Source organism: Phyllostomus discolor, chromosome 1, assembly GCF_004126475.2.
Source record: "Phyllostomus discolor isolate MPI-MPIP mPhyDis1 chromosome 1, mPhyDis1.pri.v3, whole genome shotgun sequence".
Classification (NCBI taxonomy): Eukaryota; Metazoa; Chordata; class Mammalia; order Chiroptera; family Phyllostomidae; genus Phyllostomus; species Phyllostomus discolor.
The window spans coordinates 148,288,405-148,303,996 of NC_040903.2; the positions used below are offsets into that span (position 1 = coordinate 148,288,405).

At 40.2% G+C, this 15,592-nt stretch overlaps 1 protein-coding gene across 1 annotated transcript in view; it reads right to left on the reverse strand.

Annotated features, from left to right (window-relative positions):
• The window catches only part of RYR3 (ryanodine receptor 3), a 502,054-nt gene that overhangs the window by 341,147 nt on the left and 145,315 nt on the right, over positions 1-15,592 (reverse strand). Inside the window, 1 exon segment of the mRNA XM_036031373.1 lies at positions 2,383-2,502. Coding sequence (XP_035887266.1) covers positions 2,383-2,502 — 120 coding nt within the window.

Here is a 15,592-nt window from a genome sequence, read left to right on the forward strand (position 1 = left end):
AGGTAATATTAAATCATAATATCATATGTTTATATACAGAGTTTACAATGTACTAGACCACCTAATGTGCTATGCACCTCACATATATTAACTTATTTAATCCTAATAATAATTTTATTAGGTAGTTACTATTAAATTACCACTGAGCGGATAAGGAAACTAAGCTCAGAAAGGTGAGGTACCTTGCTCAAGCTTCTGGCTTAACTGCTGAGTGGTGGAGGCAGGATTCAAACTCTGACAGTCTGGCTCCAGAGCCTATGCCCTAAACCTCAGTCCCATGCCCCCTTCCAAGAATGACTAGCAAACAGTCACACTGGTTTCTAATTCAGGCAACACTCTTTCCACTCTTTCCACAGACTGCACCTCATCCTGGCAGATGAGAAAACTGAAAACAAGGCTGAGTGACTTGCCTATGGTCACATGACTAGCTAATGGTTGAGAATTAACTTACTGACTCCAATCTAATGATCTTCCTATTATTTCAGACTGCTGGGAATGAAGAGAAAAATATCTAGCTAAGAACAAAAGCAAATGAGAAAAGGCCTCAGGGAAATCAAGTCTAAGACCTTTAAAAAGATAAAAATCTTTCTTATCTCTTTGCTCTGCCATTAATTTTAATGGGACTCTATCCTACTGGTACTGGCCTTCTGTGCCCCTGACAGATGACTGTACATGTGGATTGGTGACCTACATGGGAGAGATGGAGATGGAGAGGTGAGGGCTTTCTGGGAGATGTGGTCATCACAGTGTGCATCTGGTGTTCTAGGACTGGCTCAGACTCTGCATGTGTGTTTATGTTGTATATGTTCATGTGCAGAAATGACATGCCAATCAGCTGATCCTACTGGAAAATGTAACCTGACTGATTTAAGAGAAAAAAAAGGTGATCTGAGAAAACCGAACTTAGAGGGTGGTAAGCTATGTGTACTTTGACTAGGCTACAGTACTCAGTTATTTAATCAGGCACCAATCTAGGTTTTGACGTGAAGATATTTTGTAGGTGATCAGTTGATTTTAAAGGTGATCACCCTTGAAAACACGGGTGGGCCTCCCCGAGTAGAAGGCCTTGATGATAAAAACTAAGGGACGAAAACTCTGCCTCAAGACAGCATTAGCTCTAGCCTGAGCTTCCAGCTGATCTGACCTAGGAGATTTCAGATTTGCCAATCCCATAACTGCATGAGCCAATACCTTAAAATAAATCTCTATCTGCCTATCTTTCTACCTACCTGCTTTATCAATCCACCTACCTACCCACTCACCTACCCACCCACCTGTCTAGAGAGAGGGAGAGATTCTATTGATTCTGTTTCTCTGGAGAACCCCTACTCATAGAAACATTTTGCCAGGACTGCAAAGTGCTTTGAGAATGCTGAGCACATGGATCCACTTGACATACAGATTATAAAAGGCAGCAATAGTCCAAAATTAAAGAAGAAAAGTTTGGCTGAAGAGACAGGACGTTACTCGCCATCCTGCAGGCAAGGACCAGAATAAAAGTTCCTCTCTGTCCCCAGGTCACAAGAGGCAGAGAATCACACTCCCAGAACAGTCAGAACTCGGAACAGTGTGCACACTGCAAGCATAGGCCCAGGCACCCATGAGTCCCCGTAGCAGTACATGACAGCTGACAGTTAAGAACACACACTTAGGCTTCTAGGGATTAACAGCAAGAAAAGGCATTCTGGGAATATTAAAAGAACTTCCTCCGTGAAAGGGGACAGTGACATCAAGGCCTCCCTTGTGTCCAGGTGAACAGTGACAAACAAGGCACCTCTAATACTTCATCATGCTCTCTGTTCCTACTAAAATGTTTCTTAGGCTGGGGAGAGAGAGTTACCATATTTTGCCATATATAATGTGCACCCACAGTTTTGTGCACATTATATGGGATTATTATACTCATTATTATACCCATAGTAAGTAATAATTACACTCATGTATAATGTACATCCTTATTTTTCCCTCAAAAATTTGGGCAAAAAGTGCTCAATATACATGGCAAATATGATATGTTCTAAATCTAATCTACTACCAATTTTAAAAATAAATGTGTCCTTTTTTAATAATGAACAAACAAAACAAAAACAAACTCATAGATGCAGGAAACAGATCTGGGGTTACCAGAGGGAAAGGGGGCTGAGGGTGGGCGAAAGAGGTGAAGGGGGTCAACTGCATGGTGATGGACAGTAACTAGACTTGACTTTTGATCACTTTGTAGTATATATGGATGTTGAATTATAATGTTGTATACCTGAAACTTCAGCAAATATAAATAAAAGTATCTTTTTAAATATTGTCACCATCTCCCAGGAGCCCCATCCCCTAAAAGGTTGCTTGGGAGGCCAAGGGGGACAGTGCCCAGAAGGTAATCAATCTCACCTTGGCTTCTGAAGTGGGTTCCAAGAAGCACAGGCGATTGCCAAGTCCCTCAGCTGCCAGGCAGAACTTCCTTTGCTCCTTGTGAATGCTTGCGATGCACTGGAGAACCACTTCATCTTCCTGCCATAAGAACAGACAGACAAATGAGAGTGGCCTAGGATTGCCTCTCCATGCAGAACCAGGCCCCCAAGTCGCTTTGCTGTATCTTTCTCAGGTATGCTGAGAGGCACGTGCTTTTGGATACTAAATAAAGGAGACTTTTATTCACATGCCTATATTCACATGATATAATTGAGTACCTACCCTGATGTAGATTCTGGTGTGGAGTCACCAGGAGCAAGTACATGGAGTGGACATACTACACACACATACAGCATGGGCCTCTCCTCTGAGATGTCTACAGTGCACATGCCCCAGGTGAGCAGATGATTTCAACCCTTGAGTGACCATGAAAGCAAACCTAAGCAATTTCCTAATATGAAATCAAATAAGAAGATGTGATCGAGGGAACAGAGACCACAGCAGAGATCAGAGGGAAGTTAGATTCAGGGTGGGAAAGTCTGCTTTGTGTCGGGGTGTGTAGAGGAGACAAGAGTCATGTTTTGTTTTGTCAGGGGAGGGGTATATGTAGTGAGTGACACAATTGTCAGATCTGACAGAAGGAACTGGAGGGTAACAGGAGATGTTTTTGGCATATTGGCAAGGAAGACTGTAAGACTCCCTGAAGGTTCAGATTGAAAGAAGGAATCAAAAGTCCAGCAGAAGAGTCATTCTGGATTCCCAAGGAGGTGACCTCCTTTCTATACATCATGCTCAAAAGCAACCTCTTAAAATTTCAGAGACCTTGTTTGAATGGCATTTCTCTTGTTGATGGTTAGAAACAAAGCTGTTCTCCATGTTCACTAATATGCTTTCCTCTTGTACTGCCTGCCTGAGGCTGGGAGGAAAACACTTTCCTTACCAATTCCTTCATTCTTGCTTCTCCAATTAGTCCACGCCCTCTATCTACCACCATTTGACTTCGGGCTTCAGACCTCAGAGAGATTTCAGGTGTGGTTAAGCTAAAGGAGTAATGAGAAGAGCCAGATGGAGCTTCCTCCTTAGCTGTAACTCTCCTGTTTCCCTGACTCATCCCCATGTCCCATGGTGTTAATGTTTGTCCAGGTAGATTAAATAGAAACAACATTTTCTTAACGGTGTCATGGAAAAATAAAATCCTTCCACCTGGTGGGAAGATGAAGTGATTCAATAGTACCAGACTCCAACAATGTATCTGCTGGTGCCCAGAGATTGGTCAGGGGCTAAAGGGACATGAAAGAAGCCACAAACTGCATATGAAAAGAAGATTGAGAGGAAGAAAAAGTTCTATGCTTATACTAGTACTGAAACTTCACTGTCCATTATTACTTTGAGTCAATAATAAATTCAAGAGCCTCTGATTCTAGCGAAGTCAGAATTCATGGTCTTCATTTGAACTGAGACTGAAGAAAACTCCAGAACATCACTTCTTTCCAAACATGGGCTCAGTGAAATCTGTGAGGACGATGAAGTTTTTCCTCAGGTGGAGTCTCCCCAAGATCCTTAGGTGACCAGAGGCCATACCATTCTCCTAAAGGGCATGGGCAATGGGCAGTACTCTCAGTTGTCAAAATGATTGAGGGGTGCTATGTGCATTGTGATGTAGGGGCTGTATGAGATAAATGGTGTGTATATTGCAAGAAACGTGTAATTGAAACATCTTCGAAAACAATGTCTCTGAAACATGCAATTTTTCTGTACAAAATGTCAAGAGGACCCCCTAATTGAAAAATATTTAAAATCTACCACCTACACACAATTCACCAGTTTTAAAAAAAAGGCATTTGGAAATCACAGGAGTGTGATTATGGACAAGACTTTCCATGACCCAGTGAAAGTTGAGAGGTATTCTTTTTAGTACCGTATTTTTCAGACCATAAGATGCACCTAGGTTTTAGAGAAGGAAAATAGGAAAAAAATTTTTGAAGCAAAAAATGTGCTAAAATATTTAATAACATAAATAACAATATTTCACCAATGTAAATGTAAAGCTACATTCGGACTATAAGATGAACTCTCATTTTCCCCCCAAATTGGGGGGTGCGTCTTATAGTCCAAAAATATGGTATATGTCTCAGAGAATCTCTTTTCATGATCTCATTTCCCACGTCCTTTCCACCCAAAGGAGTGAAAAATACTGTAGCTTGACCTTGCACTAGCTGCTTCGAGTCTCTATTTGTCTTCTGAAATTTACCTGTCTTATAATTCACATCCTCATAACCTAGGCTGCCAATCAGCCAATCATGCAATAAAGAAACCTGCCCTGGCTCAATAACCATTTGCTGAAGTGCAGTCCAGCACAAGAGATTTTGTAGGTCATCACTCAGGATGACACAGAGACAGGTGTGGCACTGGAAGCCAGATTTGCCATCTCCAAACACTTTCACTGTTTTCCACCTGCTGTCTTGAACTGTATGCTCAGTGCTGACCTGGCTACAGACACCACCTGGAGTGGCCGCCTGCACCTGCCGTTGCTCCAGACAGCAGCTATTAGTGCCACAGACCTTCAACAGACAGACATCTGGATCCTTCAAGCGCATAACACTGAAATCTTTGCACCCAAGTCTCACTGGGAATCACGAGATGAGCTAATTCAACCCGTCTCATTACTTCTCTCATTCTCTAGTAAAGCACAGGACACCATCCTTTCCAGGTACTGCCCTACCTAGTTTACTCATCCTTGTACCAATGTAGACTTCCTCTTTTCCTGTCATCTATCTTCCTTTCTGCCTTTGCTTTAAATCAGGCCTAGGAATTCCAGAGAATACCATTTCCAAGGAAGCCCTTTAGATGGAGGTTGCAAATTCTTCCACATTTGGTATCGCCTCAGAAGCTAGTGCTCTCCTTACATCCCCCAGTGCCAAATTCAGACTGACATTTTTACTCAAACGCAAAACTCTTACATTTTGAAGTAGGTGATAGTCAATGTCCACATCTTCTTTGGCAATTTATCAACAGTCCAGTTACCACTTATCTGACAATCTGACAATGTTACCACATTAATGACAATCAGAACACCTGACAGAAATTTTGGTGTGTATTCAACACACATTTATTGACTACCTTCCAACGATGAAGCCTTCTGCCAGGACACTGCAGAGCACACCAGGTTTTATAAGACAAGAGCTGTAAGTACTGTATAATGGGGCTGATGGCCAAAAGGCCAGCAGATGGCCTTTCTCCACTCCACTCCAGTCATCATTTCAAGTAAGTTCAAGGTCGACGTGGACAATCCATTCAAAACAAACACCTGACCTAATTACTTCTACTTCATTTTAGTAACACACTATACGAACATTCCTTGTCATTATCTGTAGAACAATTCTAACTCTAAAATCCAAAATTAACTTATCTTACTCTATGAACCCACTCTTCCCTTTCTTGCTTTCTTATTCTCTTACTTTTGCTATTCTTGCTCCCCTTCATCGACTACTGGTTCTTAAAGGGCACTGCCATCTCCATTATTTCCGCTACCCTAGGAAGGGGAATGACAGGTTGGAGGGGTGGGCTGGGATTGGGGTAAAGGGCAGAAAACTATACTTGAACAATTAAAATTTAAAAAATTATTAAACTTACTGAGGTGATATTTGTTAATAAGATTATATAGGTTTCAAGTGTACAAGTCTACAATATGTCATCTGTATATAGCATTGTTTATCACCCAAAGTCAAGTCTCCCTCCATCATCATATATTTGACCCCCTTAACCCTCTTCAACCTCCTCCCACCCTCCTTTTCCCTCTGGCAACCACCAATCTTTTGTCTGTGTCTCTGAGTTTCTGTTTGTTTGCCTTGTTCATTTGTTGCTTTGTTTTATATCCCACATATAAAGGAGATCATGTGGATCTTGACTTTTTCTGAAGAATGATACATTTTTTAGAGAAAATAACACAACTCTTGGGTTTTGTTCCACTAAAAATTTACAGGACTTTTTTTTTTTTTGGTAGAACATGACCATAAAATTTTCCCTTTTTTGTAGGATTCACAACAGATTCAACTCAGTCAATATCAAATAACTAAAGAGAAGAAAGAGAAGAAAGGTCAGAAGGAACCATAATCAGTGGCAGGACTTTCAGATCTAGACTCCATCTTTAAGGTGAGGGATGCCAATCTCTTACGTCCCAGGAAATAATGTATGTAAGATCACGACGATTTTTCTGTCTTCTGCCAAGTAAGTCAAAAGGTCTCTGACTGAATCCTAGAGTGCCCCCCACCCAGCTGAGTTCTCCCCTCCACATCTAGCCTTACCTTTTCTTCATTCCTATTACTTTACTGTCACCCAAGTAAGTCTTGCTTAGCCCCCACAAAATGTTCCCTCTTGAAACCCCTCCATTCCTTTATTCAACTCTGCTCTCCTGGTTTAACTACCTTTCTGATGGGGCATTCCCATGGTCTCTTTCTCCTGCAGCCTGTAAATATAGGGATCATCCCAGAGTAGGTTCTTGTCATTTTCCCTTAGCAATCTTCTCCATTCTTCAGGCTTCCAGTTCTACTCTCAAGAGTTGTGATGCCCTCTTTCCCTCCATCCTAGTGGCATTCTAAGGTTCCAAATCTTCACCTATTCCTAACTACATCCATGGGCTTAACGAACACCTCAGTGTGTTTCAATGCCCCAAAAGACTTCATTTTCAGTCTGTGTTTGTGCTCCCTATGTTTGTTTGTTAGTGACACATCCAACCTCTCAGAAACCTAGGCTCAAATGTCATCTTCTGTCTGAGTCTTCCTGCCTTTATCCAACAGTAAATAGGCCAGAGGAGGGAGAGACTGGAGGTCTAGAGACCAACACAAGGCTGTTACAACACCAGAGGCATAGCTCTGACCTCATCATTTCCCTGCTTAAAATCTGTAATGGCACTCTCTCCACTACCCACATAACAGATACAAACAGCTTACATGAGCATCTGAGGACCTTTGCTTTCCAATCTATTTTCCCAACTTCTTCCCCACAGAACTCCTTGGTCTTCTAGACCTGCATGCCCTTACTCATGCTGTCTCTAATTCTAAAGCTGCCCTGATTTATTCTATTTTTCCATGTTCATACATTACCTGTCCTGCCAAGCTTAGCTCAAATCTCACATTCTTTCATGAAGCCCAAGTAATCTCTCTTCTCTCTGAACTTTTATAGCAATGTCACCAGACGCTTGCATTATGGTTATTTACTTGCATGCCTTATCCCCACTATTTTATATAATTCGAAATGGCTAACATTTACTGATCTATGACTATTTGATAGGCATTGTACTTTATGCACAATAACCCATTTAAGCTTCAGTTAATACTATTGTACAGGTACTGCTGTTATCTCTACTTGACAAATGAGGCTCCCTTGTAAAAAGCAGCTAAATAACTGTCTCCGATCTCATTGTGGCAAAGGGTAGAGCCTGGTATCCAGTCCTGGCTGACTCTATCCATACTCTCTCCCCTACTCCTCTCAGCTGCCCTTGCGGCCCTCGAAGGCAGAGCCCACATCTGCTTCCTGTGTACACCCAGTCATGATACTCACAGGCATCATGAGTATCTGGCTGTAATTTACTAAAGGATATCTTTTCACCTTGTAATCCCAGTTAACTACAAACCCTGTTATAGCAGAAAACTGCTTACCCATTCAAGCTGGGAAAATAGTGTGTTTGGTAAACACACGTTGACTAGGACATGGAATCAGATTAAAAAAAGAGACTTCTCCACTCTCAGCCATATAACAATAGTTACTGTAGGCAGGGTTGCTGTTTCATTGATGAATTAGAAATGAATAATAAAAAAAGAGAACAGATATTCAGATATTGACATTAAAAAAGTAATGAGGAATAAGCAATTATGAGACCTTGGAGTCTATTATGGATAATAATATCAACTATTCATTCTATACTGGATATTCTGCTGAGATTTCCCTCAATTTTATTTAATTTAATATTCAAAACAACACCACCATTTTAAGAATGAGGAAACCAAGGCTCAGAGGAATTAAGCAATTTTAATGAATGAATATTTAATGAAGTCATCATGTACCACCATATTACAGCATTTCAGTGTACAATTGCCTTATAAGGTAGGTACTAATAAAAATACTCTCTGCATGGAGATAAAGAGATTGAGGCATGGAGAGGTTAGTTTGCCTAGCACCACACTGCATGTAAGTAATAGATGCTGGCCTTGAACCTTGGCCTGTGTCAATCAGAAGCCAGTCCCCTTTACCACAGTGCCAAGCTGGCTCTCTTACCAAGAGACTGACCTTCACAATAAGTCTGAATTCACGTCCTCCTGACTCTAAGACATGGCAAGGGTACTGATAAAAATAGATAGCTCCCAGCCCTCTCAAATGGCCATACAACACTGAAAAGTAACCAAATCACAGAGCACAATGCCAGAGAGAACAGCCAGGGAGCTACAAGTTCCATAAAATAATATTTTCCTGTGCCCAATGACTACAACACTTGAAGGAGAAAACATCATCCCAAAACTTCCAGCTGCGGGGGAAAATGATTAAAATCCAAGGTATATCATATGTCAGCATCCCTCCAAGCTATTCAGTGCACAAGCACCAGCTATTCCTGTCACAGACTCAGCTTATGAGGATGTTGAGTGATTGTTCCTGAACAAGAATATATAGCCTTTGGCTCTCTTTGCTTAGATTTCATATTATTATCACAGGCCATCTCTGACAAAGTCAAGTTTTTTCTATAGTCCTCTTGGAGCTATAGAACTTCTAATTTGAAAATGAATGGAGCTTGCCTGGTTCTATCCCTGTTGCTTCTTTCTCACACCCTGGCTCATAGCCCCAGGGCCAGAATGACCATGCTTGCCATCTCTGATTTGGTGGCTGGGGGCACCTTGATACTCCCTCTTCTCTCTGGGTCATTTGCAAAGAGCTCTTTGGAACCAAACAAAATGGCTGACAGTCCTATTTAAGGGAGAACACTAAGCAGCTGATGACAGCCCTAATAGTTGGATCTGCACATCATGGCACCAAGAAACTCGTGAGCAGGGAGCATGTGGAACAGAGTGCAGGCCAGTAGATTTCATGGACCACATTTAAGTGCAGATATTACTGAAGAGGAAAATCCATAGGCATTTAATGATTTAAAAAAGAAGATGTGTCTCAGCCACTCATCTGGAACAACAGGCATGATTTTAGGGAGCTGATACTAGACGTGGGTGAGAGAGTTCATTTTAAGGCTTTACCCAAAAGCATCTTTTATTTTTTGAAGATGATTTTGGGATGATGAGATTAGCCACAATTGTTTACAAGAATTAATGACACTGATGGTCTGCTTGTATGTTGGAAATATCAATCATTTCGAGTATTTGTTTTCTTAGATTCTGAGCTCCTCGGGGGCAGGAGCCTCTCATTTCTCTGTGAATCTTCAGTGTCCAGCATAGTGCCTGATACTGAGTAGCTAAGCAGAGATATTTGTAAAGTTAATGACATAACTGTGTATTTTAAAAACTAATAAAATTAGCAAAAATGCTTATGCATTAAATTGCATAATAAAATCCCCTTTTACATTTTCTTACCCATAGTGTCTGGATGTCAGCCTGGGAATAGTCAGGATTATATAAAGGGATCTATGATACCCTGTTGGCTTCTACAGTGGCCCAGGAGACATGCAAATATTCTTAATATAATTTAAAAAATTGTGAAGCCAAAGGTTATAGACTGAAGGAAGAGGCTAACTAGTCCTATGTGCAGTTCTCAGAGACTGGCATTATGCTGTGTCCCAGGGACATCTCTGGGGCTTTGCTATTGCTGTTGTCTGTGTTGGTGTTAGTATGATGAAAATTTAGAAATTCTTCTTGTTTTTGAATGTCAGAAATTAAGGATGGCTCCCATTTCTGGCTCTTTACTATTCATTGATGGTTGCAATATTCAGTAAAACAGAAATTTCAGAGTTCCAAGAGACAAAGTTGAGATAGTTGATTATTCTTTTCTTCTTTAAATACTTGATTCATTGGCTGATAAGTACACTTTCCTTTGCTTGCATTTTCCTCCCATATAGTTGCAGCTCCTTCCCAGTGTCCCTGGTTGGCATATCCTTACCTTCCCCCACCCTCTAATGCCATAACAGTGCTCCAGAACTATTCCTCAGGGTTCTCTTCCTCCCCTGCACTGCCCTCCCAGTGATCTTATTAGACTTCATGGCTTTAAAAACCATGTATATACTGATGAATTTGAAATTTGTATCTTTTGCATAATTTAAAAATTTGTATCAACTTCTCTGAAATCCAGACTCACTATCTCAAATTGCTTATTTAATATCCCTAGGTGAGTGTCTAACAGACATCTCAAGTTTAATATGTCCAACATCTGACTCCTGATCATCTCTCCCAAGTATGTTCCTCCTGTGGTCTTCTCTATCTTAAGACATGGTAACTCTGTTCTTCAGGTCATTCACAATTTTTTTTTTAAATTTAAAACATCTTAGAGTCACAGTGATCCTTTTTTTCTCACCTCACGTCCAAAATAAATCCTATGTATTCTGAATTCAAAATTCATCCAATTGGATCACCTTGCATCCTCTTCACCATCATCACCTGGCTCATGCCATCATCCCTTGTTGTTATTGTTGCAATCAGCTCTCAACTTGTTCCCTACTCACATTTCTTATCTACATTGTACCCAGAGGGGGCCTTTAAAATCTAACTGAAATTATGTCTCTGCACTACTCAACACCCTCCAATGGCTTTCCATCTTACTCAGGAAAAAGGCAGAATGCTTGCTGTGGTCTGTGAGGTCCCCCAAATATGCCCATCTTTTTACAATCTCTCTTCCATCATTCTTTTGCTTGCTTAGTTTCAGCTGCACTGGCCTTTTTCTAGAAGCTCAAATCTTTGAAGCATGACCTTTCCTCAAACCCTTTGCCCAGAATGCTCTTTTACCAGATATCTGCAGGGCTCCCTCCTTCACTTCCTTTAGGGGTCTGCTCAATGTTACCTTATTAAAGAGGCCCTCCCTGATTACCCATATAAAGTTACAACCCCATTCTCACTCTGTACTTCTTCTCTTGCCTTTTTTCCCATTTAACTCTTGCCACCTAAGAATATATACTTATTTTTTCTTATCTCTCTCTTCCATTAAAATGTAGCCCTCACAGGAACTGTTTTGCTCAGCACTACATCCCCAATGCCTAAAACAATGCCTGGCACATGGCAGGCACTCAAATCATCATAGAATAACAGACAAGTCATTTTGTTTCCTATTAAATACAATGACCACAAAAACTTATGAATTCATTATACTATTTCATTCCTTCACAGAAAGTGACCAAACAGTCCTCAGTCTCAGCTGGAGCAGTTTGCTATGTTGGGGACCGACAAACAAAAGAGGCATTTACAGCCCGCAGGAGGACCCTTTCTGCTCCAGGAGCCAGGAGCAGTGTTCTGTTCCCTCTTTATAACTTTTTCCATTCCCAAGAAGGCAGCGTTTAGGGTGTGATTATAAAATCTACTCAGCCTCTCCCCTGCCTGGTTCCCTTTGGAACTTGCAGGGAAGAGCCTTTCCTTAAATTGACTAGAGAGACAAGCAGGCACTAGGGCTTACATAGGCAATTAATTCCCTGTCTTACATAACATGCTGCTACCCGACATGGAACAATGCAGTGGCCTATAACAAGTCCTCCTAGAAGGAATGGTTGTTAGAATTTTGTATTCTCATAGCATGGAAAAAGAGTGATTTTGTTGGTACTAAGATTTTTCAGGTACCATACAATTTTTTTTTTCTTTAATAAATAATCCGTTTCTTCCAGCTCCTACACAAAGGTTTGGTACAAAATTATAATGTTGGTATTTTGAATAATTTTCTCCTTCCCAATGAGAACACATTAGGAGAGTGACCACACCCAGGTGCATGCACATACCCCTTTGATTTCTTTCTTTAGGCATATCAGCCAGGGTGAGGAATAAATGGGAAAAAAACACCGGAACACCAGAGCAAATCACAATGTTCCATGTCTAACCTCAGAAGCAGTAAGGATTGATGATAAACTTACGGCAGGAAAGTTTAGGGCTCCGGATCAAACACTGCTCTGAATGTAACTTTGTAAAGGAGATTTGACCAGGACACTTCAATTTCCCAGTTTCATATCATAAATGCTGATGAGTTTGCACTGTGTCTCCATCTTGATGCAATCTAAGCACTGTGACCCCAGAAAGACACAGAGAGCATCCAATTCTGATTCTGCTGCAGCACCACTGAGACACCTTGACAAATTGAGTAAGGATATCTGTATTTTTATGTTATTAGATCTACTCTTTATTTTTAGATCAATTTCCTTTACTTTTATCACTGGTTGTGGGACTTTTGTCTTCTAATTTGAGGCATAACTCATTCCCTGGGCCATGCAGTTCACCTGTGACAGCCCACCCACTTTTAGCCTGATCTTCTAGCAATATCTGTGTTCAAGGGAGTGAGACATGGTACCATCTGCTTTTCTTTCTAAACAATAAAGTAAGTATGTATTGAGATTCTTTTTTACTTTTATTAGGCAGTGTCTCAGACAGGGTAGTTTCTGGAATTTTCTCCTTTAAGATTTGTAGAAAAAGTAAACAAAATTAAATACCTAACACGTAGGATACACTCAAATACTCTGTGTATGTGTATAATCACTCCAACGTACTGACAGATGTAAAATTTAAAATGAAAGTGAGAACAAAGCAGCCAGCAATTTCCACACAAAATTTAACAGCTAGGGAATACTGTGCCTTTTAAAAAAGTATGCTTGATGAAGTTAGTAGATCATAAAGAATTGCTTTTTTCTTTTGTTGATTAACAAGAAAAAAAAAGAATTGTATGGGCTGACATTTAGATGGGTTTAAGTCTTTAAAAACAGGTCATATAAAGGCAAATGAAGTATCTTTATAATTTAATGGTACATAAAGCCTATGAACTGTCCAGGACTAGTTTCTTTAAAAAAATCATCCATTTCTTCCAGTTTCACTCAGAACTAAGCCATACATTTATTTAAGAAATATTTGCATGCCTACTGGTGCTCCACATTCTGTCTCACAGCCTGGGGTATAGTGGTAGTAAACAAGACAGGCTTGGGATCTCCCCTCCTGAAGCTCCCATTCTAAGTGGATGACTGTCTTGTGGAATATACAATCAGACCAACTTGTGGTTTTCGGAGATGACGATATGACTGAGAGCCAGAAGAATCTAAGACAGAGACAAAACTGCGGGGAGGGATATTTGAGCTACATCTCTTTCCTCCCTGACATCCTTTATGTCCCAGAAAGGGCTCTTGTGTATGTTTCTATTCTTCCCCCTCTATATTGTAATTCTTAGATTTCTTATCTACATTTCTTTTATCAGAATTCTTCTGCTTAGAAGACAAAGATTTGTTTGTCTTGTATTCCTAAAGGCATATGTCAAACATGTAACAAATGCTTCTCAAATTAAAAGAACGAAGGTTAGGGGAAATAGTGGATCAGAGTGGTGGGTCAAATCTAAGTGAAAAACTGTAGACCACAGCGCCCAAAAGTCGGGAATCCAAACTAGACATTGCCAGGGATCATACGACATTCCTTATGAAGAGACAGAGGACCCCTGAAAGTCAAGTCAAGCCTACTTCTACTGACAGGCTTACTCCTCAACACAACCTAACTATGGCAGGACTCAGGGTTGAGTTATCCGAGTCTCATGTGGTGTTAAAAGCCAGCTGTTGTATGCAACAACTTTCTGCCTTGAGGATTCCAATTCAGCAAGGCTGTTCCTGTCAGAACACAATGAGTAAACAGGACAAGAGAAGATGGCTGCAGGCAGGCAACTCAAATACAAAAAGATCATACCAGACACTGGTTTAAGCACTTTACATTTCATAAAATGCTCAAAAATCGCATCGAGTTAGTTATGAGTATACCCACTGTTGGTGTCCAGGACAGGCTTCCCCAAGGTATCTCACAAGGGCATAGTGAATATTTGGAATTAAAATCACTCAAGAAACAGCAGGAGATAGAGGAGCTCTCTGACTCTTCTCTGTTGACATAAAAGCAGGAAATAAATCTCCACGATAGGTGCCTGCCCCACTCCTGAGGGCTAGGGGACAAACTTATAAGAGTTAAAAAGTTCAGAGTAAAAAAAGCCTATAGAAATAAACCTTGTAATGCCTTTACTAATTTACTTTCCAAGCCTGAACTTTGCTTATATTCTTTTCTAATGAACACCACCATTTTTTGTCCTATCAATTTCTTACAAATGTATTGTTTCTTTGTCTCAAAAGTATTAACGGCTGCCTGGTCTGATCATTTCTTTGAACCTCATTTTATAATGTCAGCATCTTATGATTCTCCTATGTGCACATATTTAATTGGTTTCTCTCCTGTTAATCTAGTCTTGTGTCAATTTTATCATTTTATTATGAGTCCGCCTGTAGAACTCATAATAAAATTAATTCTCCCCCTCCCTGACAGTTCTGGTGAGCCAGCCAGGAGAACTTCCCAGATGGAAACCTGCTTTTCCTAAGACAACTGTAGCTAAGAGATACTGGGTGTCTGACAATCAAGCAGACAAACAAGCTTTTCTTATCTTCTTCAGCCTCCTAAGATCTCTATCTGTGGGTCTGGTAAAAAAAAAAAGATAATTTTTGTCTCTTTCTAAATTTAGATTAACAGGAGAAAATACTGGTGAAACTAATTTCTTGGGCAAATGCAACTACAGTAAAGATTTGGTGTGATATTTTCCAGATCCATCCATGTTGTTGCAAATGACAATAATTCATCTTTGATTACCTGTGTTTTGAAACAGCTGCTTTAAAAACAGCTCCCTCATCTTCTCACACTAACTCAGAATGAACTTTTTGGATCTTATAAGGGTTGCATTCTTTGCATTCTTATGGGATACTTATTGTGCCTTTGGTTTAGCCATAAAAGGTTTATTGGTTTGAGTCACTATTAAAATTAATAGATTATATTCCTCAGAGTGGCCAGAAGACAGATCCTTTGAACTGGAAAAACTTCTAAATTGAGAAGAAAAAAAAACTTATGGAGGTCTCATATTGATATAATGGCTAACCATTAAGACTCCTTTAATCAAATGAATGACATAAATTAAAACAAAAATCAAAGTCTACTCAGCTCTCTTCCTATTTGCCTTCTGATGTTTGTAGATATTGTAAAGCCTCAAGACAATGGAGGTACAATGG